The sequence below is a fragment of the Caenorhabditis elegans genome, chromosome I (assembly GCF_000002985.6).
Source record: "Caenorhabditis elegans chromosome I".
NCBI classification, from domain to species: Eukaryota; Metazoa; Nematoda; class Chromadorea; order Rhabditida; family Rhabditidae; genus Caenorhabditis; species Caenorhabditis elegans.
The window spans coordinates 2,577,476-2,603,203 of record NC_003279.8 but is presented as its reverse complement, the minus strand read 5'-3'; the positions used below and the strand labels follow the sequence as shown (position 1 = coordinate 2,603,203).

At 37.6% G+C, this 25,728-nt stretch overlaps 3 protein-coding genes across 6 annotated transcripts; 2 read left to right on the top strand and 1 right to left on the bottom strand.

Moving 5' to 3' along the window:
* Nucleotides 1-553: 553 nt before the first annotated feature.
* Nucleotides 554-3,225, bottom strand: K07A3.3 (ATP-dependent Clp protease ATP-binding subunit clpX-like, mitochondrial). 2 transcript variants are annotated; one of them, NM_001026391.4, is made up of 9 exons: nucleotides 3,170-3,225; nucleotides 3,064-3,124; nucleotides 2,816-3,013; nucleotides 2,572-2,689; nucleotides 1,778-2,207; nucleotides 1,421-1,601; nucleotides 1,089-1,232; nucleotides 813-1,040; nucleotides 554-727 (listed from the first exon to the last, which is right to left on the bottom strand). In NM_001026391.4, the coding sequence occupies exons 1-9, from the start codon at nucleotides 3,213-3,215 to the stop codon at nucleotides 577-579; spliced, it is 1,557 nt and encodes a 518-aa protein (NP_001021562.1). In that variant the 5' UTR covers nucleotides 3,216-3,225; the 3' UTR covers nucleotides 554-576. The 2 variants fall into 2 exon arrangements, 1 of the variants encoding a protein (NP_001021562.1); NR_131362.1 differs by having other exon boundaries at nucleotides 577-727; nucleotides 1,336-1,601; nucleotides 3,170-3,215.
* A 4,684-nt stretch (nucleotides 3,226-7,909) lies between these two features.
* On the top strand, nucleotides 7,910-15,677 carry ptr-12 (SSD domain-containing protein). Of its 2 annotated transcripts, none has more exons than NM_001026388.5 (13): nucleotides 7,910-8,004; nucleotides 8,673-8,817; nucleotides 8,862-8,922; nucleotides 9,140-9,370; nucleotides 9,435-9,709; nucleotides 10,589-10,772; nucleotides 10,817-11,317; nucleotides 12,060-12,203; nucleotides 12,254-12,669; nucleotides 13,396-13,515; nucleotides 13,568-13,755; nucleotides 13,937-14,193; nucleotides 15,368-15,677. In NM_001026388.5, exons 1-13 carry the CDS (start codon nucleotides 7,962-7,964, stop codon nucleotides 15,506-15,508), a joined length of 2,706 nt encoding a protein of 901 aa, NP_001021559.2. In that variant the 5' UTR covers nucleotides 7,910-7,961; the 3' UTR covers nucleotides 15,509-15,677. The 2 variants fall into 2 exon arrangements, 1 of the variants encoding a protein (NP_001021559.2); NR_131361.1 differs by having other exon boundaries at nucleotides 7,962-8,004; nucleotides 11,455-12,203; nucleotides 15,368-15,508.
* Nucleotides 15,678-17,079: 1,402 nt separating this feature from the next.
* On the top strand, nucleotides 17,080-22,189 carry fbp-1 (Fructose-1,6-bisphosphatase isozyme 2). Of its 2 annotated transcripts, none has more exons than NM_058603.8 (4): nucleotides 17,080-17,263; nucleotides 18,827-19,223; nucleotides 20,276-20,638; nucleotides 21,918-22,189. In NM_058603.8, exons 1-4 carry the CDS (start codon nucleotides 17,082-17,084, stop codon nucleotides 21,999-22,001), a joined length of 1,026 nt encoding a protein of 341 aa, NP_491004.1. In that variant the 5' UTR covers nucleotides 17,080-17,081; the 3' UTR covers nucleotides 22,002-22,189. The 2 variants fall into 2 exon arrangements, 1 of the variants encoding a protein (NP_491004.1); NR_131360.1 differs by having other exon boundaries at nucleotides 17,082-17,263; nucleotides 20,276-21,470; nucleotides 21,918-21,994.
* The last annotated feature ends 3,539 nt before the right edge of the window (nucleotides 22,190-25,728 follow it).

Below are 25,728 nucleotides of genomic sequence, written 5' to 3'. Positions count from 1 at the left end.
ATTGAAATTCCCGACAAATTGGCGGAAATGAAATTTCCGGCAAATCTGCAGTTGCAATTTTTTTGAATTTCCGGCAAATTGGCAAGTTTTTTTAAATTTCCGGCAAATTGACAAACCGACAAATTGGCGGAATCGAAATTTCCGGCAATTCTGGCAAACCGGCAAATTGTCACAATTGAAACTTCCGGCAAACCGGCAAACCGGCACATGACCGATTTTTGCCGAAAAATCGGAAAAAAACGAATTTGCCGGAAAAACGGCTATTACCGAAAATTTTCGGCAAATTGTGGTTTTGCACTTTTTTTGGAAATTTCAGAATTTCAAATTTAATCGGCAAAGTTGTACGAATCCATTGAAAAATCCAATGAAAAAATATCCGGCAAACGGCCAATCGGAAATTTGCCGAAAATAAAAATTTCTGGCAAATCGGCAAACCGGCAAAGTACCGATTTGCCAAATTTGCCGAACGGCAATTACCGCCTACTCCTGCTACAAACTACAGGTTGCAAACTGCAAACTTCATATGATCGGGCAAAATTGAAAATTGAAACTGCTATTCAAAAACTAATTCATTAATCAATTCGTGTTCTCAGTTCCAATCACATTTTGATTCTCAATGACAGTGAAGCTGTGATCTTTCAGATTTTGGTCAGTAATCTCGACGCATTTCACATCTGATCCAGGCACCTCGTACTTCGCATTCATCACTGCTTTCTCCACAATACTTCTGAAAAACACAAAAATATTTCACGAACCCGTAAAAAGTTGGTGGCCGAGTTTTTACACTACCCGGCCACGTAGTTAAGACCCACTTCAATGCTCGTGCGCCGGTTTTTCTCTTCACCGCCATCTCGGCAATCGCTTCAATAGCCGCCGGAGAAAATCTCAGCTCCACATTCTCATTTTCAAAAAACTTTTTTGTTTGAGCAATCAGACTTCCTCTGGGCTCCGTGAGCACCGACATCAGGTGGGTCTTGTCAAGGCAGTGGAAGGGAACAATGACAGGGAAGCGGCCGACAAGTTCCGGGATCATCCCGAATCTGGAAGGAAATACTGTGTCTTCTTATCAGCGATAGTGATCTACTTACGATATGAGATCCCCTTGATCACACTGCTTAATCATTTCATTTCTGGCTTTCGAGACGATCTCTTCATCCGAATCACGAAGCTTTTCCGTCGTATCCTGGTCGCCAAGTTTGTGCGGGGAAGTTGCGGATAGGAAGCCAAGGCTTCTGAAAAAATATTGGCTTAGCTCACAATTTATAAAATCCTCGTTTTCTCATTAATTTTTAGAGAATGCCTTCTGAAAATTTTCCACGGCCACGAACAACTCACAGATGGAAGACAAATACAATCGCCCTGCCAAGTTGCGACAAGGTGACGTCATTGGGGAAAGTGGAAGAGGAGTGACGTCACTAACCTCTTATCCATCCGTCTCGCAACGATATGCTCGATATTCGAGAATGCTCCGGATGCGATGAACAAAATGTTACTAGTATCAATTGTGACTTTCGAGTTTGGGGCTAGTGGATCTCTCACTTTTACAAGACTTCCTTCGACAAGTTTCAGAAGGGCTTGTTGGACTCCTTTTCCGCTCACATCTGGAAAATTGAAATTTGAATTTGAATTTTTTGAAGGCGTGGTAGGCAGGCGTGCCTACCGTTTATTTGTCTGCATTGTGGTCGATGCACCATGTCGCAGAAGCAGGCGCCTCCGGGACATGGTGCATCGGACTCTTTAGATTCAAAGAAAAAAAAATCAAAAATTAAAAGCATACCCCGATTTCCGGAAGTGTGCAGTGGATCCGAGGATGTGTAGATCTTATCAAATTCATCCAAAAACACAATACCCCTCTGACACTTCTCAATATCGCCCATCGCCTCGGCCAACAGCTTTTGAATCACCGTATCCACGTCATCACCAACATATCCGGCCTGAGTCAACGTTGTGCAGTCACAGATCACAATCGGAACATCCAGAACTTCAGCTAACTTCTGAGTCATGAACGTCTTTCCGGTGCCGGATGCTCCGAGAAGTATCATATTCGACTTGTCGAGTATCATGTCTTGACGCTTCTCCAGATCCTTGAGGATTTGACGCTGCGATTTTTGGACGTACTCCGGGTAGTATTCCTCCTCTTCTGGGTTCTGTTTTCTCATCTTCTTACGTTCCTTGGCGGCGGCCACTGCTTCAGAGAGCATCCATTGCTAAAAAGGTAGGTATGGTAGGCAGGCATATAAATAGGCACATGTGCTTGCTTATGTGTCTGCCTAAGAAATCCTACAACCCGGCAGATGTCGGTCGATGCACCATGTAGCGGAAGTAGGGTCTCTAGAACATGGTGCATCGACAGACATCTACGAGCAGCGGAACCCGGCTGCCGTCGGCCGCAAAAATCTAGCACAAATTGACAACTGACAATACAAGGCAGACAGGCATCGTTGTGCCTTCCAGGTAAAGCTAGCCGCTTCGCCATGAGACATGGTGCATCGACCGACCTTTCGCAGCAAGCAGAGAAAACCGGTAGGTGTCGGGCGCCAACCAGCTACAGAAAATTGTGAGCTTACAAACCTCAGTGACTCTCAGGTTGTTCTCAACTCGTCGGTAATGCTGATAGACAGCAACTGCCAGATACTTCTTGGCTTCTTCCTGGCCAACCACGTACTTGTTCAGGTGCTCGACGATTTCTCTGGAATAGGGAATATGCACTTAGATTGCAAACTCGGCGGCCGACATCTCCCGGGGTTTGCCACACCCTGTGCCCAGCGGACGACGTCTTCCGGGTTTCGGGCACAGGTGAGAGATGATTACTTACTTTGGATGCAATATAAGCTTCTTTTCATCCCGTCCACCATCTCTCCCGACCGGTGTCAATCCAGACGGCGGCTGATGAGCAATCGCATTTTGAAGAAACGTCTTGCTCAAAATGAATCCGTCTCCAGCTACAGAGGCCGGTGAATCGGTTTGTTTGGTGAACTTCTTGGCGTGAATCACTCGGCGATCGGAATTTCCACTTGAATTTTTTCATTTTTCTGGCTGATCTAGCTTCTGAGTGTCTCTTACCGTTTAATTTTTTGATCAATTCTTGCAATAGAAATACATCTGGTTTGGATTGATGGGTTTGCTGAAAAACTTATTTTTTTTGAAATTTTGAGAAAAGCAAGCTTACCAGAAGCAATGAATTGAGAGTAAGAAGAGGATGCAATTCGAAACATTTCGAGTAAAATTGGTAATGATTTTTTTTTTGGTTGAAAGTTTGTTGGATTCGATAAATGTTGTTCTTACGTCAATTTATTTTTTGAAATTTTGAAATTTTTACGTCAATTTATTGAAATTCAACTTTTTTTGAAAATTTCAATTATTTTGGAAGAAAAATAGCGGTCGAAACTCTCACTTGGACCATGATTTTTATAAAGTGGAATTTACAAAGTCAGGTCGATCGATTTTTGAATGAAAAATCTGAAAATCAATAATCTCCAGAATTTTTAATTTTATTTTTTCGAATTTTATAAAATCGATATCTTGAAACATTTATCAATCGCCGACTTATTCGATGCTCGGGCGCCGAGTGACGTCACAGCTTGCTTGTCGGCGGCCGCTGAAAAAAAGTGACGTCACTAGTGGTTCAGCCGAACCAATCTAGACGGCTTCAAACATTTATCGATTTTTGGATGTGGCGCTCAAAAAATCGATAATCGCCAATCAACTCCCGTCGCACCTAATATAGATGTATCGATTTCTGAAAAAATCGATAAGTGAAAAAATTAGTTTTTTTTTTCGAAATTCAAGTAATCGAAATTTAATACACTTATAGATTTGTTCATTAATTTTACAGGAAATCGATAACAGGTAATCTAATTTTCATAAGGACCCGGGGCCGTATATGTTGCCGGCTACCGGCCACTGTCCCATGTCGGTTTGATCTACGTAGATCTACGAGAATGGCGGGAATGTAGGCGCAGACTTCTCCACTGATTTCGCACGACGTCACCACGGGGTTCTGGCCTTTCTCATTGAATTTTCGCGCTCCATTGACAATCGCCTGACGGACAACGCGTGGAAAAGTCGTGTACTCCACACGGACAACAAACTTCAGTTTTACAACTTAAACGAGCCGCGACGCAACAAGCAACGCGCCGTAAATCTACACAAAATCTCTCCGACCCAAAATGGCCTAGTTCGGCAAACTCTGCCATTTCGATTTATGAGGGAAGCCAGAACGTCACATACTTTACGGGAAAAAATTCCCGCATTTTTTGTAGATCAAACCATAATGGGACAGCCTGACACCACATGCGGTCTCCGTACCTGAAAGAAGAGTGACGTCACGCATGGCCGCCGGGTGATGACGTTCTATGTTTGTCCAAAATTCGTCGAATCACCTTTTCTAGAGGATTAAAATCGATTGTCAACAAAACTCCCTAACAATTACATTTTCAGAGTGTAAAAAACTGCCGGTCCGAATAATTCTCGCCCCGCCGCCGCCGCTTACCCATTTACTGCTACTTTGTCCCCGTTTTCTCCACCCCCCTCCAATCGCTTCTTCTTCTCATTTTCATTTGCCTTTGACGACGTCAGAAGTGTGTGTTAACTGTGTTTGTTAGAGACGCAGACACTGATTCGAGGACATCTTATTTTTTGGAAAGCAATGAACGGGACGAGAATATGAGAAACCGAGACGAGAAGAAGATGTGTCTTTTTTTTTCGACGGAAGTTGTGATGGTGGTCATTTTTATAGCCTTTCTTGGTTTTGAAGCCAGTTGACCAATAGGCAAGTTGGTTTTTGCTACGTGGTCGCGGTATAAGTTGGTGGCCATATTTTATATTTTGTCGTCCACTTATTTTTTTTTTCAATATCCGTTGTTGTGACTTCCAGCAATTGTTTCATTAAACTTCTAAAATATTTAAAAAATTTTATTTTGAAAACTTTTGAAAAATTTAATAACATTTTGAAATCCCGCATTTTTTGGCAATGGCAAAGAAATTTCCAATGTTTTTCTGCCAGTTTTTAATAGATTATTTTTTAATTGTAAAATCAAGTTTTGTTGTCTTCCAACAATTAATTTTTTGTGATACACATTTTAAGTAAATTGGCCAACTTTCTCAAAAAAGTATTTTATTTCAAAATCTTCATAGTTCAAATTTTCAACAGTTTGCTTGTTTTCTGATTATTGATTTTTTTTTTCGAATTAACGATTTAAAATAAAATTTAAAATTCCTGCCAGTTTTGAAAATTTAGCATTCATCGTTTTTTAAGCCATCGATTTTTCAACCGTTTCTAATCATTTGGCAAACTCGGCGGTTCCGGCAATTTCTGAAAATCCTACGATTATAATTTGAAAAATGTTTTGCAATTTAATAAATGTATACATACTTCTCTAAATTACTGATTTTTTTGCAATATTTCAAAGCAATTTTCAAAGGCTTGCTAGTTTTCTGCACTAGTTTTAAATTAGCTGAAACCATCGGATATTTGATATTTTGATCCACTTTGTTTTTATGATCAGTGATAACGAGAAGCCAGTTAGAATACCCCCTGAAGAAGAAATGGACGGTCAAAGTCAACCACAATTGTAATATAACAAGTAATTCTCGGTTGAAGGAAATGTTGATCGGTAGGATGGTCGTGTTTTCTGTTTATGACACAGTTGTGTTGCCAATTTCCAACCTTTCCGGGCACGAACATATGATTTGCCTACCATCTTTCTAATCTTCTTTCAATTTCGTTCTCGTACTTTCTATTTATACTATAATACCTTTGCGGTGGGCAAAGTGTTAGTCCTTCTGGTGGCCAAACTACGGTAGAAAGTTTTCAGTTAGGTTGGAAAACGTAGAAATCTATTTGTAGTTTTTTTTTTCAAAAATAGACCTACAAGATGTCAGCTGCTGTAGCTTTTTCCCGAAGTAACGTAGAAAAAATTGTATTTTTTTTAAATTTTGTTAGCTGAAAATATTTTCCTAACTATATCAGACCCAGGGGTAGGCGGCAAACTATTTTTTCCAGGCGAATAGGCAAATTTGCAAGTTGCCGGAATTGAAAACTTCCGGCAAATCGGCAAACCGGCAATTGCCCAAAGTTTTCGGCAAATTGTGGTTTTGCAAATTTTTTTTGGAAATTTCAGAATTTGAATTTTAATCGGCAAAATTGTATGCATCCTAGAAATGTTCCTACATCTATTTTGAAAAGTAAGCAAATTCTATGAAAATATCTTTTTTTTTTTAACTGGGAAAAAAATTTCAAAAAGGCACAGTTTCAAGTGTTTCCGTCTTATGGCAATTTGCCGATAATCACAATTTCCGGCAAGTCGACAAATCGGCAATTTGTAGAAAAAGATCATTTGCCGCCCACCCCAGGTACACACTGATCATATCATCGCTAGTGATCATTACAAATGTACTATAAAATATTGAAAAATATCATGATTCTTCTTTCGACCTTGAAACTTAATGTTTGGCTACCTGAAATTAAAATTGATGACCTAGAAATTCCGCGGCCACCTTTTGAATTAATTTTTCAACACTTTTGCTCTAGCAGAGTGCTACTCCCCCATCAACAAAATTAGACCAAAAACTTTTCAAAAATCACTCAAAAACTGAGTCAATTAACTGTTCAAGTACTTCCTTAGACAGTCTGCTGACCAACGAGACTACACAAATTTCCTATCTTTTCGAATCATCTCCAAATTCGCGTCAAAAGAAAATTTCACACATTTTTCGTTTTTTATTTTGTTTTAGATTACTGGGGACTTATTTTTGTAAAGTATCAGAATTTTTGAAATTTCTAGATTTTCAAAAAACCTCGAATTTCAGATTTTCGAGAATTTAGATTTTAGTTATTTTTTTAAAAAATTGAATTTTTAAAAGTATTTTTCTGATTTTTTGGAGAATGATAATTTTTTTTTCGTTGGAATTTTAGAATTTTCAGAATTTTCAGAATTTTACAACTTTTGGAATTTAGGAATTTTAAAATTTTGAAATATTTTTAATGTCTTGAGTTTTAGAACTTTTTTGATGTTTCAAAATTTTAAAAATTCTCAAAATTTTAGATTTCTTAAAATTCCTGATTTTTTTGAATTTTTGAATTTTTGTATCTCGTTTTGGAATTTTCGGAATTTTTGAAACTTCAAAATTTCAGAATTTTTATATTTTTAAAAATTTTGAAAATTATTGTCTCATGCCCGAGCTTTTAAAAGATATTTTTCTTGGATTTTCAGAATTTTAAAGTTTTCGGAAATACAAAAAAATTTAATTGTTTTGAATTTAATAGGCATTATAAATTTTAAAAAATTTTGAAATTTTGGATTTTTTTAATTTCTATGTTCCTCTATTTTTTTCTAAATTTTCGATACCAGTTTTTTTCGGGATTTAAATTGAAATTTTTTTGCAGGAAATTTCCAATTTTTTGGTTTTTAAAATTTTTTCTGAACCCAAAGAGTAAAAAAATTTTTTTAGAAACTTTAGAAATTCCATAATGCTAAGAAGTTTGAATGTTATTAATACATAAAATCACTAAGCTTTTGAAAAGTTCGCAACGACACTCCGCTCCTAAACTCCGCCCCTAGCACGCGTTGTTTAGCGAACAATTTTAAAACTTTTTGACACTAGATTGCAGACCAACATCTAACCTTTCAAGTCATCAGTAACAACACATACGTCACATCTTTTGTCATTTTTCACCCCCTCCTTGGAACCGCCCAATAAGCCTTCTGTGTCTGTTGCCACCTCCATCAACCTTTACACATTCCTGTTCGATTTGATTTCTTTTTTTTTTTTTTGAAAAAAAGATCCACATGGACCGGTCCTTAATAGCTTTCTCACATTTTTCTTTACAACTTCTTCATTACCTTTTGGCACCCACAGACTTCCTACTGTTACTTTTTTTGCCAATTTTTACAGTACGCTCCAAAAACTTGAAATTTTCAGCCAACCTTCATACATTTTTTGGCCAAACTGTATATGTAATGACAGCCGAATCACATATCCAAACAAAATCCGCTTCTCATGGTAAGTGGGGTCTCGAAGCGAAAATTTCAAAGTAATAGAAATTTGAACTTCTCACAAAAAAAAAACTAGAAAATTAACATTTTAATTTCCCGTCTCTCCGTGCATGCACCAGCAAAAACAATTGCAAAAAAGTAGGCGGAGTCTTCTAAGTCACTCTTCAAGACCCAAAATTTATAAACACACTACAGTACTCCTGCAGTACCCTACAGTACTTCAGCAGTACTTCTTCAGTCCCACGACACCATCCCTTCACTAGCCCTAAACCGGTACCCCTCAAAAGACCAAAACTTATTTTTTTAAAAGTTTTTAGCTACAGTACCCCCACAGTAATCCTACCGTATCCCTACAACATTACTAAAGGACCGCTACAGTACCCCTACAAAAGTCCTTCATCATTGTTACGGTACCCCCCTCCCACAGTAATCCTACAGTATTCCTACAACATAAATACAGAACTCCCACAGTAATCCTACAGTACTTCTACAACAATACTACAGTATCGCCACAGTAATCCTACAGTACTCCTTAAACATTTCTACAGTACCTCCACAGTAATCCTACAGTAGTCCTACAATTTTTCTACAGTACCCTTAGAGTAATCCTATAGTAGTCCTAAAACATTACTACAGTACAACTGAATTTTCAAAAAATTCACCAATTTTTTTCAGAAGCGGTCAAAACGACGCGACTAGTCCGTGGCATATCGTGGTTCTTCGAGAAATGGTCTCATTTCGTAGCTGACCACGCAGTCGCCCTTATCGTCATTTGTGTGGTTCTCACTTTGATCGGAACTTTCAAAGTGGCCACTACACCGTGAGAATTAATATGGGAGAGAATTGATAAATCAACTTTTGCAGAAATGATAACGATATCACTGGTTACACCCCGTACGGGGCTAGAGCTCGCGATGAATTTGATGTGAGTTTTTGGAAACTTCAAAAAAAGGATTTTGGGATTTCCGGTGGACTAGTTTTTGATGTGGTCGCAGAAGGTGGCAGAGCTTGTGAAAACAAAACACTTGAGATTTTCAAGTTTCCAGAAATATTAAATTTTAATTATCAAAACTCCCTACTGATTGGAGGGCGTCTTCCAAAAATAATCGAACTGAAAATCGAAGAATTCATGAAATTTCCAGGTGATGACAGATTTCTTCGCGCACAACGGAAATGGAATCGCTATGTTCGTTCTGATCCTTCCCACTCGACACGAAAGTGTGCTCCATCCGGATGTGCTCCGTGAAGCTCTTCGCTTAGAAGACATCCTGTCCACCAACTTCAGCATGCTCTCGGCCGACGGAAAACCTGAAAACTACCAGGAATTCTGCACGAATTTCTGCCAAATCAACGAGCCATTTGTGCAGTTTGCGGTGAGTCTTTTTCAAAATTTTATGGGCAACTTAACCTTAATTTTTTAATTTTCACTTTTTTTAGAGAAGCTACCTCACCGAACTGGATAACTCAAAAAATGGGACAGATCTCTCGGAGAGAATATCTTTGAACTATCCTATAACAAGCATTTACTCACGAAAAATGAGTATTCAACCAAACTTTTTCGGAATCGAGATGATGAATGAAACGAAGAAATCCATTACAAATATTCGGTCGTCAAAACTTATTGCTCTACAATTGAGGTCTGAAAGGAAGGAAGGATGGAATAGTAATGGGATTAAAGATTTCGAGATGTCTATCACTAATTATTTGGAGAAGTAAGGAAAATTTTTTTTTTTAGTATTTTACTAATAAAATACACACCCTTCAAGAGGGTTGCTATCGTTTTTGGAGTACTGTACCCCATACCGTAGCCCATACTTCGGCAAATTGCCGGTTTGCCAGAAATTTTCAATTCCTGCAAATTACCGGTTTGCCGATTTACTGGAAATGCTTAATTCCGGCAATTTGCCGGTTTCCGATTTGCCGGATATTCTCAATTCCGGCGATTTGCCGGTTTCCGATTTCCAGGAAATTTTCAATTCCGGCAATTTTCCGGTTTCCGATTTACCGGAAATGTTCGATTCCGGCAATTGCCGATTTGCCGAAAGTTTTCAACCCCGCAATTTTGCCGATTTGCCGAAAATTTTAAATTCCGGCAATTTGCCGATTTGCCGAAAATTTTCAATTCCGGCCTGTCACCAATTTGAAGGAAATTTTCAATCCCGGTAATTTGCCGCTTTGCCGGAAATTTTCTATTCCGGCAAAAATTTCCGGCAAATCGGCAAAATGCCGGAACTGAAAATTTTTGGAAAATTGCCGATTTGCCGGAAATTTTCAATTCTGCAATTTCGCCGATTTGCCGATTTGCCGGAAATTTTCAATTCCGATAACTTGCCGATTTGCCGGAAAAAATCGCTTGCAGCCCGCCACTGCTACAAATGTTAACCAAATTTCTTCCATACCGTAATCCAAGGGTGCATTTATTGTAGTTCTAGGAAATGTACCTACCGTACACCTACAGTACATCCGCATACTGCGACCCTAACAATGCTGTTACAGTATGCTAGGCTTTGTACACCGTAGTACGTACTCCTAAAGACCCTTACAGTACCCCTTTTGTTCCAGGCTACCATACCACTATTGCATTATTTCAGAGAATTCGAATCCCCCGAAATCCGAGTGCTCACTCTTTCCACCTCTTACGTGGAGGCTGAGGTGGTGCGAGCTGGAATGTCTCTGCTACCATTTCTCATCGTTGGTTTTGTGATTATGGCCATAGTCTCATCGGTCACCACGTTTTTCTCAGCCGTCTACATGCAGCAGGTCTCAATTCATAAGGTTAGTCTATATTATGACCTCTGTGATCTTAATCATCCTTTCAGTTCTCCCTAGCCATCGCCGCGTGTATCTGTCCCTTCATGGCGTGTGGCACAGCTCTCGGAGCCCTCTTCTTCTGCGGTGTCCGCTTCGGATCAATCCTCTGTGTGACCCCATTCCTAGTCCTAGCCATCGGAGTTGACGACGCCTACCTGATGATTCACTCTTGGCAACGAGTGACTGCGGAGAGACGGAAGCACCCGGTGGCTAATGATTCACCGGGCAGCCGGCTATCAGAAGTTCTCGTCGACACTGGACCGGCTATTCTGATCTCAGCGCTGACGAACATCTTCGCCGACGTCGCCGGATGCTTCACGTCGAGCCCCGAGATCTCACTGCTCGGCTATGGAAATATGGCGTGTATTTTCTGCGATTTCCTGTACCAGATCACGTTCTACTCGGCGATTATGACGCTTACCGGGTATTTTGAAATGAAGGACGAAGAGCAGAAGAGGCATATTAAGAAGATCGCATGTGGCGCGGATAGTGATGATTCCAGTTGTACGGTGAGGTCATTTTTTTTTTCTTTTTTTCAAAAGAGACTTACTATTAGATTGCAATCTAAAATGGTTTTGAAGATGGGTGGAAGCGATAAAATATTGAAATCTTTACTCTTTTCCTTACCTATTTCAAGGTTATTCAGAGATCGCTTGTTTTGGAAAAATGAGAAGAAGAGCCCCCTCCTCCGTGTCAATTTTGAGTGACAGAGAACGCGGAGCAACTGCTCGATGCTCCTAGACTATGCGAGCATGGAGCAAGCACTTGGGACAGTTGTTCACGAAAAATGTTGGAAAAGAGCACGTACGCAACATTGAAAGGTCAAGGACTGGGACCCATGCCACGTGGCTCTGGAAGTGGAAAAGCTAGGCCAAGTAGCACCGGAAGTATGACGTCACAGGATTTGCTCTGTAAAATTATTGTGACGTCATTATTCCGAAAAATGAGGTTGACCCTCTACGCAGATCTACAAAAAATGCGGGAAAAGAGACGCGAGTTCTCTAGGAATTTTGCATGGTTAAAAACGTGCTGACGTCACTTTTTTTGGGCGAAAAATTCCCGCATTTTTTGTAGATCAAACCAAGCCCCACGTGGTTGCCACGCTTTCGAAAGGGTAAATAGTTTAGCGGCTGCGGGTATGTAGTGGGCAACTTTTGGGCAAGTAGCGGGGGCCCTCTAACGCATGACGTCACTAAACTTGTAAATCGTGACGTAACTAATAATCAACAAATCAATAATGATAGAATTCAGAGTTCCTCGGTGGAAAGTTTCGATGTGATCGTGAAGAGACGCGTGACGAGCTTCCTGGAAAATTATATATCGCTAATTACAAATGCCTTTTTCCAAATTTTCGTGGTCCTTGTTTGGATCGCATTTTTGGTTGTCTCAATTTACGTGAGTTTTAATCTTTTCGAGGGGGTCCGAGCCTATATCCATTCTTTCAGGGAATCACCATCATGAACATCAACCTAAGCCCCCGCAAGCTCTTCATGGAGGACTCGAGTCTTCGAGAAATGGACGACTTGCGTGTGAAGTATGTGATTCCAAACTTCTACCTGGCCAACGTTTTTGTGCGGAAACCTGGAGATTTGACGGATGGAGCACGACTTCAGAGGCTTAATCAGTTTGTGGAGGAGATGGAGCATTTGAATGGAAGCTGGGGATCCTTGGGAACTAACTATTTTGTTAGGGACTTTGTGAACTTTCAAGCAGCAATGGTAGAGGAGGAGGAGGCTGAAGGTGGAGAGGAAGAAGCTTCAATTGTGAAGAGAGGAGGAATTGATGTGAATAATTTGCCAATGTTCTTGGAATGGCCGGAGTACTTGTTTTGGAAGGGATTTGTGCAATTTCACAGTGCGGAGTAAGTGAAAAAAGTAGAAAATATAAGCCTAAAAGTTAGTGGCCTAGGAACTATGTTGGTGACCTAGATATTAGTGGCCTAAAAAAATAGTGGCCTAAAAATGTATCTAGTATATCTAGAAACTTTTGAACTAAACGTTAGAAAACCACTGGTGACCTAGAAACTGATGGCCTAGAATCCGATGGCCTGGAAACGTATTTACTAAAATTTCGAGTATAGAATCTGGTGATATAAAAACTGATGGTCTAGATATTGGTGGCCCAGAAACCGGTGGCCTAGAGACGTATGACATAAAAATTTGGGACTATGTAGAACCTGGTGACCTAAGAACTGATAGTCACTATGTTGGTGGCCTAGATATCGATGACCTAGATATTAGTGGACTAGATACTGTCGGCCCTGAAAAATTGCAGACTAGAACTAGATGGCCTGGAAACTGGTTGCCTAAAAAATTACCTAAAAATTAGCGGCCCAGAAACTGTTGGCCTAAAAGTTAGCACACTAATAATTGGTGGCCTAGAAATTCAAACCTATGGACTGCTGGCCTAGATATTGCTTACATGGAAATAGTGGCCCAGACTAGTGATTTGGAAACAAGTGGCTTGCCAGACAGAAAATACGAGCCTAGTCATTAGGCGCTTAGGTACAAATACCATAAAAGTTGGCGGCCTAGAAACTCGTGGCCTAGTATCTGGTGGCCTGGAAACTGGTAGATTTTCTTTCCAGGAATCGAACTGTGCTGGATCGTTTCTTCATCACTTTTGCCATCCATGGCACCAACTTACAATCCTGGCCGGCCAGAGGAGATGCCCTGAGAGAGTGGAGAAATGTGGTTGATAAGTACAGGTAAGCATGGATTACTGTAGTTTAAATGTGCACATCCATTCATTGCTTTCAGCGCCGAATTCGGTCTCTCCGTGTTCTCGGACGACGGAATCTACGTGGATCTTATCGAGAATATGCCGACTGACGCGTGGCAGTCTGCGGTTGCCACGTTGGCATGTATGGCGTTTATTTGCTTCGTTTTCATGTATGATGTGCCGACGGTTATGGTGGCAACTTCGATTATTGCAAGTATCATGACAGGTACGTGGGATCCGGACTTTGAAAATGCGCTCCTTGATAAAAATTTTGATCTACCGACTTTGTGGCAGGGGACCCGAATCCCATTGAAAAATTGGCTAATTTGTAGTAGAAAGTGTGCTCCAAAGAGCATATTTGCTCATGGTGCATCAAAACTTCCGACCCAATCCAAATTTTGTTGCAGGAATCCTTGGAATCCTATCTCTCACCGGCACAGACCTGGACCCGATTGTAATGTCTGCACTGATTATCTCAATTGGTTTCTCAGTGGACATCCCAGCACATATCTCCTATCATTATCACACATCTCCGTCAGATAATGGAATTAGACATCGACTACACAAAACACTGTCATCCGTCGGGTTTCCAGCTTTACAGGCGACAGTTTCCACGTCATTATGTGTGCTTTCTCTGAAATTCTCGTCGATTTATATGTCATGTGTAAGTTTTTGGAATTGCGCGTAAGATATGGTGTAATGGGTCCGCAATAAAATTTAGCTCACAATTTTTTTTGGTAAATAAAAATTTGAATTTTGATTTTCTCAGAACCTAGAAAAACTAGAAATTCCATCAAAATTCATTGAGAAAATTGGTTTTGCGCGTCAAATCTGGTGTATTTTGTGTAATAGAGTGCAATTGTATTACACACGGGGTTCTGACCTTCCTCATTGAATTTTTCGCGCTCCATTGACAAGCGCCCGTCGGACAACGCGTGGGAAAATCGTGTACTCCACACGGACAAATACAATTAATTTTACACTAAAACTGAGCCGCGACGCGACACGCAACGCGCAGTAAATCTACCCCAGATATAGCCGAGCCAAAATGACCTTCGGCAAACTCTTCCATTTCAATTTATGAAGGAAGCCAGAATTCCGTGAATATAGATTTTTCCAAAAACTTTGTTTTTTGAACCATTTTGATTGCGTCAACAGTATATGATGCAAACACGCTCTAAAGACATTTTTCGATTTTTTTTTGCACGAAAATTGAATGAAAATCAGTTTGTTGTTTTGTTCTAGTTAAATCTGGTGCATTTTTTGTGTCGTTTTGAAAGTTTTAGCAATAGGGCAAAATTAAATTATACGATTTTACGAAAAATCGCTTTAAAAAAATTAATTTGACTTCGTCAGAGTTCAACATGGTGCAACACAGCGAAATTTCAAAAAAAAAATCTAAGGTGCGAAAATCGAAAAGTTGACGCGCAAAAATCTTTTGTGGGAACACAAACATCTGAGAATGCGTATTGTGCAACATATTTGTCGCACAAAATATCTCGTAGCGAAAACTACAGTAATCTTTGAATGACTACTGTAGCGCTTGTGTCGATTTACGGGCTCGATTTTTGAAATTAATTTATTTTTGAATATTGACACCGATTCAAAATTAGCATTTAATGAATTACTGTAGTTTTCGCTACGAGATATTTTGTACTACTCGAAAAAATTAATTTTAATAATTGAGCCCGTAAATCTACACAAGCGCTACAGTAGTCATTAAATAAATACTGTAGTTTTCGCTACGAGATATTTTGCGCGTCAAATACATTGTGCGATACGCATTTGCAGTGTTCTTCCCGTAATATATAGATCTTATCTTATCAATGAAATTTCAGGCCTTCGTAAAAACGATGATAACGTGTATGATACTCTGCGTCTTCCATGCTCTCGTCCTCTTACCCTGCCTGTTTGCAATCTTCCATCGAATACATTCACTGTTCCGAGTACCGAAAACATCTCCAATTGAATCAAAATGATCTCGAATTCCAATCTATTATGTTTGTTCGATCTTTGTGCTGTCTGCGTCTCTCTCTTTCTCTCTCCCCCGCCAAACTTTCCCTCCACTGTTTACCAATTCCCTTTGATAAATAATTTTTACGGTGATTTCTAAATGATAATACGGTAATAAAGATAACTCGCCCAATACACGTGGACAACTGCTTTTTCTGGAAATTTCTGGACCAACATCCAGGGATAAATGGAAGTATACGTGACTGACCGCACTTTAAATCGTCGAAAACATTGGACATTTCTCTCCGCTCTCCGTCTCACGTTTTCACTATCCCTCCCGCAACTTTTCACTATAAAATTCGCATTTTGTCGAGTGTTAGGCGAATTTTTTTCGAATCGGATTTATTTTTACTCTGAACTTTTTTTTCTTCAAAACTAAATATATTGTCAGATTGAATATTTTTTAATCACAAAACCGTTCAAATTATTATTGGAAAACGATTTTTTAAGCATTATGGACGACAATTACACTCAAAATAATAAAACTGCGTGGCGTGTACTGCAGAAAACCTAATATTTAGGCCCCGCCTTTTAATCGTCCACTCACGGGGAAAACGCAAAAAGCGGTACCCCAGGCAATATCAGCCGCCGACATCATTCGAGGTCCGCGCACCACACTATTTTTCTCACTGTTGGCGTGGCGAGCTGTCCCCCCCTCCCCTATTTTTGTTTTTTCCCCGTGAGTGGACGATTAAAAGGCGGGGCCTAAATATTAGGTTTTCTGCAGTACACGCCACGCAGTTTTATTATTTTGAGTGTAATTAATTTCCTAAAAAACATAAAAACAAAACGTTTGTTACAGTAATCCTTTAAAGGCGCACGCCTTCCCTTCTGGCTTCGGGTCTCACTGCGATTTCTACAAAACATTGTTAAAAAAATTTTTTCACTTTTTATTTTTCTAGTGTTTTCAAAATATTTTTGAATATTTTTAGATTACTTTATATAAAGAATAACACTTGAGAAATTTCAAGAAAATCTAAACAAAAGCAGTTGCTAGCAAAATAGCAGTAAAAAAACTTAAAAATTTCTACAGTAATCTTTTAATGGGACAAATTGCTTTTCTGTACTTAGGGTTTCACAACGATGATGGTTTTAAAGCTTTTTTATTCATTTTTCAATGTATTTTAGCGATCTTTGACCGATTCTCCCGGATTTTCACAGGTTTCTCTACTAAATTAAATATTTTGCACTACTTTCCACCTCGAAATATTCAAAAATCAGCGCATTAATGTTTGTTTACCACAAAGTTCAAAGTATCAGCGGGCAACACAAAGTATTTTGTTGCCTGATCGCCTCATTCTCCCGCCTTTCTATTTCGCCGTCGCTCGCTTCTCTGTGCTCTCCCAGTTTTGCATGCTATCTCGCCGCTCGGCCTCTGTTCTTCTCAATGACCGGCAACATGAGATTAACAGATTTTACCATCTAAATTGCCATTTCGACGCCGTAAAAATTCGATTTCCTTTTTAATTTCCAATTTTTCAATGCAAAATTCTCTATTTTAAATTTCTAAATTTCAAAATTCAATAAATTCTTACAGAAATGGCCTCGGAAACCAGTCAATTCGGAATCGAGACCGACTCGATCACCCTTCAACGTTACGTGCTCCAAGAGCAGCGTAAGCATGCCGATGCAAGTGGAGAGCTTACCGCGTTGCTCACCAACATGCTCGTCGCCATCAAGGCAATCGCTTCAGCCACCCAGAAGGCAGGACTCGCGAAATTGTATGGAATTTGGGATTTATCACGAAAAATCTATTTAAAAATACGCAAACATTGCCAAAAAATTGCTATGAAAGTTCAAATTTTCGATAAATCGGTCTAGTTTTAGCTAAAATCTCAAATTTTGGTCATATTTCCGTACTTTTACCAAAATTTTGAGATTTTAGCTAAAATTTGCATTTTTTTTTTCGATATTTTGAGACATTTTTGTTCATTTGGACGCATTTCTAATATTATAAGAGCACAAAATTCTGAGAATGCGTACGGTACAACATATTTGACGCGCAAAATATCTCGTAGCGAAAACTACAGTAATTCTTTAACTGATTACTGTAGCGCTGGTGTCGATTTACGGGAATGGATCTTTTTTTTCGAAATTCGATTAAGAGTGTCGGTTTTTCGATTAATTCAAAAAATCGGAAAACGAAAAATTTTCGATTTTTCGTATTTTTTTTTCAATTTTTTCGATTTTTTTTAGGCGAAAAAATTTGGTAATTGTTCTTTTTGTTAGAATAAAATATTATGTTTTTATCATCAACATAAACAAAATTAAATTGAATAAAAAATCACATTTAATGGTTAATTTTCAGATTTTTTTTTCCGATTTTTGGGAAATCAAACTTTTTTCGGGTTTTAGAATTCCCCTCAAAAAATCGAAAATTCGAAAAAAAAAATCGAAAAACCCTTTTTTTTTCCTTATTTTGTGCTTATTTTTAATGTTTCCGTAAATCGACACAAGAGCTACAGTAGTCATTTAAATAATTACTGTAGTTTTCGCTAAGAGATATTTTGCGCGTCATATATGTTGCGCAATACGCATTCTCAGAATTTTCGAGAAAAATAATCAAAAAACTAAAATTTTTCGTTTTTCGATTTTTTTAAAAATTCGGAAAACCGACACCCTTGCTCGTAAAATAAATAAAATTAAAGGTGGTTTAGTCGAAATTTTTTTAATTGCTTAATTATCCTCAAAATAGTCTGAAAATAGTCTGAAAACGCCGAATTTTATAATGAAACATCTTGAAAACTTCTCAAAAAAAAGTTATGACGGCTCAAAAATTGGCCTAAAATTAGTTAAAATTTGAAATGTGACCGACTTGTCAAACCGCTGGAAACTTATTTTTTTGAAATCACCGTCAAATTTTGGGTATATAATTTAATTATCTTGCGTTTTCAACTCGATTTGGGTATTTTAAAGTCGATGGACGGCAAGATTTGGTGAAAAAAGTTAAACAATTCTTGCCGTCCATCGTCTTTAAAATACCTAAATGAAGTTGAAAACGCCAAGATAATTACATTATATACCCAAAATAAGACGGTAATTTCAAAAAAGTTAGTTTCCAGCCGCTTGACAAGTCGGTCAAATTTCAAATTTCAATTAATTTTAGGCCGTTTTTCGAGCCGTCATAACTTTTTTTTGAGAAGTTTTCAAGAAGTTTCATTATGAAATTCGGTGTTTTCAGAAAATTTTGAGTCTAATAAAGCAATAAAAAATTGACTACACCACCTTTAAATAAATTTTCAGTATTCCTTAAAAAACTAAATATATATATATATATATTCCAGATACGGAATCGCTGGAGCCACCAACGTACAAGGCGAGGAAGTGAAGAAGCTTGACGTGCTGAGCAATGAGCTCATGATCAACATGCTCAAGAGCAGCTACACAACATGTCTCCTAGTCTCCGAGGAGAACGATGAGCTCATTGAGGTGGAGGAGCAACGTCGTGGAAAGTACATTGTGACTTTTGATCCATTGGATGGATCTTCCAATATCGATTGCCTCGTCTCAATCGGAACCATCTTCGGAATCTACAAAAAACGTGGAGATGGTCCGGCGACTGTCGATGATGTTCTGAAGCCTGGAAAGGAAATGGTGGCAGCTGGTTATGCTCTCTATGGATCTGCTACTATGGTCGTTTTGTCCACTGGTGATGGTGTCAATGGGTTCACTCTTGACCCTGTTAGTAGTCTTTTTTTTCGAGTTTTTTTGTGGTGAAAATTGGATAAAAATTCAGTTTTTTTTTTTCAGAAAAATCCGGTTAAAATTAGAAAAATTGAGTATTTTTAGACATTTTTTCAATCTTGTTAGGGATATTTAATTTGAAAGCCTTTTTAAAATCAAAGATTTCACCATTTTCAAATAGTTTTTACCTATTTCTCCTTATTTTTGAAATTTTGAGAAAAAACAAAACGATTTTTCACTTTTCAAATTAAAAAAAAAACTAAAAATATTAAATTTCAGATTAAAAAAATAACTCTTTAAAAAAATTTTTAAATTAAAAAAAATCGATTTTCAGAATTTTTTTTAAATATTAAATCTCCGAAAAAAAAACAAAAATTTTAATTTTAAAAAAATTGATTTTCAGATAAAAAATTAATTACATCTCTCTGAAAAAAAAACTTGAAAAATTGCACAAAATCGATATTGAGAATTTTAAAAATTAAAAATTAATTAAAAATAAATATCTCTGAAAATCTAGAAAAAATCGAAAAAAAAAAGATTTTCGGACTGTAAAAAAATTAAAAACTCATTTGAAAAAAAAGTTAAAATCTCTGAAAAAACTTGAAAAATCAAAAAAATCCGATTTTTAAATAACATCCCTCTGAATAAATTAAAAAAAAAAATGATTTTGAGATTTTTTTAAAACAATTAAATATCCCTAAAATGTCTTGACAAATCGCAAAAAAACGTGTTTTTTATTAAATATCTCTTAAAAAATTTTAAACAGCAATACGAAATCGATTTTCAGGTTTTTTAGAGTTAAATCTCTCTGAAAAAAATTGAAAAATCAAAAAACATTCGATTTTCAGACTTAAAAGATTAAATCTCTCTGAAAAATTTTAAAAATTCAAAAAAAAATTGTTTTTCAGACTTTAAAAATTTAATCTTTAGGAAAAAATTGAAAAATCTTAGAAAAAATAAATCAAAAACACTTTTTCGAAATTTGAAAAAGCGAAAAAAATAAATAAAATCAGTTATTTTTTTTTTTTGAAAAATCGATAATTTTTCAGTCCATCGGAGAGTTCATCCTAACCCACCCAAATATGAAATGCAAGGAAAAGGGTTCAATCTACTCGCTAAACGAAGGATATGCTCAGACATGGAGCAAGGGTTTCGCCGAGTATATTCGTACACGAAAGTATCCAGAAGCCGGCAAAAAGGCAATGGGACAGAGATATGTCGGGTCGATGGTTGCCGATGTTCATCGTACAATTCTCAACGGAGGAATCTTTCTCTATCCACCAACTGTATCGGCTCCAAATGGAAAGCTCCGCTTGTTGTACGAGTGTAATCCGATGGCTTATATCATTGAACAGGCCGGAGGTCTCGCCACGACTGGAAAAGAACGTATTCTTGATATTCAGCCAACACAGGTAATTTTCCACAAATCGAGGAGAAAAGACCCTGAAACCAAATTGCCGGTTTGCCGATTTGCCGGAAATTTTCAATTCCGGCAATTTGCCTATTTTCCTAAAATTTCAATTCCGGCAATTTGCCGATTTGGCGGAAATTTAAATTCCGGCAATTTGCCGATTCGCCGGAAATTTCAATTCCGGCAATTTGCTAATTTGACGGGAATTCCAAATTCCGGCAATTCGCTGATTTGCCGGAAATTTTCAATTCCGGCAATTTGCCGATTTTCCGGAAATTTTAAATTCCGGCAATTTGCCGATTTTCCGGAAATTTTAAATTCCGGCAATTTGCCGATTTTCCGGAAATTTTCAATTCCGGCAATTGGCAGATTTTTCGGAAATTTCAATTTCGGCAATTGGCCGATTTGCCGGAAATTTTCAATTCCGGCAAATTGCCGTTTTTCTGGAAATTTCAATTCCGGCAATTTGCCGATTTGTCGGAAATTTCAATTCCGGAAATTTGCTAATTTGACGGAAATTCCAAATTCCGGCAATTCGCTGATTTGCCGGAAATTTTCAATTCCGGCAATTGGCCGATTTTCTGGAAATTTTAAATTCCGCCAATTTGCTGATTTTTTGGAAATTTCAATTCTGGCAATTTTCCGCTTTGCCGGAAATTTCAACTCTGGCAATTTGCCGGAAATTTCAATTTTGGCAATTTGCCGATTTGTCGGAAATTTTCAATTCCGGCAATTTGCCGATTTTCTGGAAATTTCAATTCCGGCAATTTGCCAATTTGCCGGAAATTTTCAATTCTGGAAAAGAACGCATTCTCGATATTCAGCCAACACAGGTGTGTAGCGGAAAAAAATTTGAAATTTTCCACAAATCGAGGAGAAAAAACCGTGAAACCAAATTGCCGGCTTTCTGATTTGCCGGAAATTTTAAATTCCGGCAATTTGCCGATTTGCCGGAAATTTCAATTCCGGCAATTGGCAGATTTTTCGGAAATTTCAATTTCGGCAATTGGCCGATTTGCCGGAAATTTTCAATTCTGGAAAATTGCCGATTTTCTGGAAATTTTCAATTTTGGCAATTTGCCGATTTGCCGGAGATTTTAAATTCCGCCAATTTGTCTATTTTCCTAACATAAAGTTTAAATTTCGGCGTAATTTAAATTTTTGAGACACAATTTCCGGTAAAAATTTATATAAAAATTTTGAAAAAAAATTTTCCCGAAAGTTACTTTTAAAAAAATTGTTAAAACATTCCAAAAATTCAAAAAAAACAAATTCTTCAGATTCACCAACGCGCTCCAATCATTCTCGGATCGAAACTCGACGTCGAGGAGGCTCTCGAATATCTTGCCAAATATGATAATTAGGGTCCCCCAAGTCAAATTTTTTTATTCGAGTAGTAGTTCTTTTTAAATGTTTACATGTACATCACCCTCATTCTTCAGCACTTATTCTTATTTTTTCTAATTTCAACTGTTTTTTCCACGTTTTTTTGTGCCAAATTTGGTATATATTGCATGCTAATCGAAAATTATATGAACTTTTTTTGTCGAGGAATTTTGTACGAAGAGCCAACCGATGCGGAGCAGAAAATTATTTTAGAAAATTTTTTGCAATAAAATTTTTTTTTGGAAATCGAATTTTTCGGTCAAAAAAAACCCCCATTTTTATCCTTTTCACATATTACGGGAACAAAAAATTCAGAGAATGCGTACAGTGCAACATATTTGACGCGCAAAATATCTCGTAGCGAAAACTACAGTAATACTTTAAATAACTACTGTAGCGCTCTTGTGTCGATTTACGGAAATTGAGCGATGAAATATTTGAAGAAAACACAAACATTACGAAAAAATTTAAAAAATCGAATGTTGCTGTCACAATTCGAAAAGAAATCCACCTCGAAAATCGAGGCTCCGTAAATCGACCTACAGTACTCATATAAAGAATTACTGTAGTTTTCGCTACGAGATATTTTGCGCGTCAAATATATTGCATAATACGCATTCTCAAAAATTTGTTTGCCTGTAATAAAACTCAGCAAATTTTTTGATAAATCTATGAAATTTTCAATAAACAAAATTTTTTTGTTGGAGATTTCCGATTATATTTGAGAAAATTTTTAAAATCTAAAAATCGACATTTTTTTCGCCGAGCGCCAGAAAAAGAAGAATAAGAAGAAGAATCTTGGCACGGAGCCAAGAAAATCCAGCTCGCGGAGCAGGATTTGGCAGAGCCCCCTCCAGAGTCAAGCGAAAGGGAGGGAGACCTGTCTCTCATTTCACTCATCAATTCATCTATATTTCTCTCCACCCCCTCTTCTTCTTTTTTTTTTCGTCGTCGTCGTCTTCATCTGCTCCTGCTTCTTCTTTATCTACACCCACCACCCGGGGAGCTCTTGCTCACTCGCTTGCTCTCCACAATTTTGTGCTCTTTTTTCAGTGCTCACCCGCCTTGGGGAATTGAGCTCGTCAAAATTTCATTTTTTTTTCGTTTTTTTTTCTCGGTTTACTCACGAGTAAACGGTGTCAGCAGTTCGGATTTCGAAATGACGAGTTTTTTCTTATTTTCGGTTATTTTTTAATTAAAAAAGGGTTTTCCATGTGCAGTATTCCGGGAACTTGAAAATCTGAGAATGCGTATTATGCAACATATTTGACGCGCAAAATATCTCGTAGCGAAAACTACAGTAATTCTTTAAATGACTACTGTAGCTTTTGTGTCGATTTACGAGCTCGATTTTTAAAAATAGTTTATTTTCAAATATTGACAACGATATTCCATTTTCCTTCGTTTCTTCGTATGAAAAATGATTTCCGTAAATCGACACAAGAGCGCTACAGTAGTCATTTAAAGAATTACTGTAGTTTTCGCTACGAGATATTTTGCGCGTCAAATATGTTGCGCAATACGCATTCTCAGAATTTAGTTCTCCCGTAATTCACGAATTTCTGGAATTTTTGAAAAAATTTCTGTGATTTTCAATGATTTTTTAAAGCCAATTTCAGTACAAGTTTCTGTATAAAATTGGAAGAAAAAACAGTTTTTGTTTAATTTTTTTGTGAAATTTTTTAAAAATTGTTTTTTTGTTTGGAATTTTTAATGGGAATCTCACAAAAAAAAATGCCAGTAGATCGCGGTTTCTCAATAGATTTTCCAAGGATTCTTTGAATTTTGTGGCGACTTGTGGATTTTTCTGTGAATTCACTTTTTTTAAAATCCCGCTGGTTTTTGGGATTTCACACGGAATTCACAAAATTTGTCAGTAGAGCGCGTTTTCATGGTCAAAATTTTCGAAATTTCAACAAGCTTTTTCTCAATAGAGCACATTTAGGAGTTGAATATTTTGTAAATCTTTCAGTTTGAAAAATTAACAGAGTTTGTCCGTGGAGCAAAAATTGGGTATAGTGTCGTAGAGATCCTCAATGAAATGAAATTTACAAAAAAAAATGCCTGTGTACTCCACGTGGACAATCGAGAAATTCACGCAGAAGCCAGTGTTTTCTGATCTCTCAGAAGTGTAGAGCACAGAACATTTGTGCAGTTTTTAATGGGATAAGCTTCTTCCTCCTTTTGTAATTGGCTCCATAGTTTGCTACGCTTCAACCTCATCAAAACGTGCCAAAACGAATCGTAACTTATACCGAGATCAAACAAAGTGCTACCGGCGGCGGCTACGGGAGACTGTTTGCATTTGACACCTCGGGATTATTGCGCGTGTGCTCTCATTTGATTACACTTATCACAAAGAAATCAAAAAACGATATATTGCAAAGGTTAACCTCATTTAGCAATTTTCGCTCGGGTGGTGTGGTGCGCCTCCCTTGGAAGAGGAGTGACGTCACTTGCTCTTCCAGTAAGGGCTCAAGCACCTGCAAGAACAAATTGGGTTATATAGACCTCCAGTCAGGTGGAATTTCTCTTTGGTTTTTCGGTTTTATTTTTTGGAAATTCTTTTTTGAGCTTAAACAATTTTTTTTGCTATTTTAGAATATTCCGGGAGCAAAAAATTCTGAGAATACGTACTGCGCAACACATTTGACGCGCAAAATATCTCGTAGCGAAATCTACAGTAATTCTTTAAATGATTACTGTAGCTCTTGTGTCGATTTACGGGCGAGATTTTCGAAATGAATTTATTTTCGAAAAATGACAACGAAATTTTATTTTCTTTAGTTTTTGTGTTTTCTTTTAATATTTTATCCATTAATAAATGATTTCCGTAAATCGACACCAGCGCTACAGTAGTCATTCAAAGAATTACTGTAGTTTTCACTACGAGATATTTTGCGCGTCAAATATGTTGCGTCATACGCATTCTCAGAATTTTGTGTTCCCGTAATACGTTGTGCGCCTTTAAAAAGTACTGAAATTTCACTTTTTTTTTGGAATTTTCTTCTTTTTTATAATAATTTTTGTAAAACAATATATTTTTCTTTAAAAAACTAAACACAAATCGAGAAAAAAACTATAAAAAATCAATAAAAATTTCGAAATCACAGTTTCCCTATTTGAAGGCACACATACGTTTTTATTTAACAAAAATTTGTCGCGTCGAGACCTAGTACCGTATTTTTGGAGCAAACATCGCACAATTTCGCGGACATATAATACAAAAAATTGAAAATTAAATTATCACCTACAGTAATCAAAGCTGAAAGGCGCACATACTTTTTATCTCGCTATATAATTATTTTTCAAGTTTGATAAATTAAAATTTATCGATTTTTTGTTGTAAAATTCGAAGACTTAAAATTTAAAGGCGCATGCTTATTTCGGTTCACAAGAAATGCAAAAAAAAACTATTTTTTATGAACGCCTTTTTTCAAAAACTTGAAAAAAATATTTTAGCCAAAAATTTTTAGCCGAGGTTTCTCTAGCAAACACCGAACTGTGTTCGGCCTCGTCCATTTTTAAGGCATGGCCGAGTTTTTCCTCTTCTCTCTCCCACGTCCCCAAAATTTGAAAAATTGCTCTGAGAACCACTGCGATTTTTCACCTCTGCCAGAAAAACCTAAGCTTCATCTTCTTCTTCTTCTTCCTGAGGAACAAAACAAACGTGCCCCTCCCCTCCCCCCTACTCACCAACCCTGA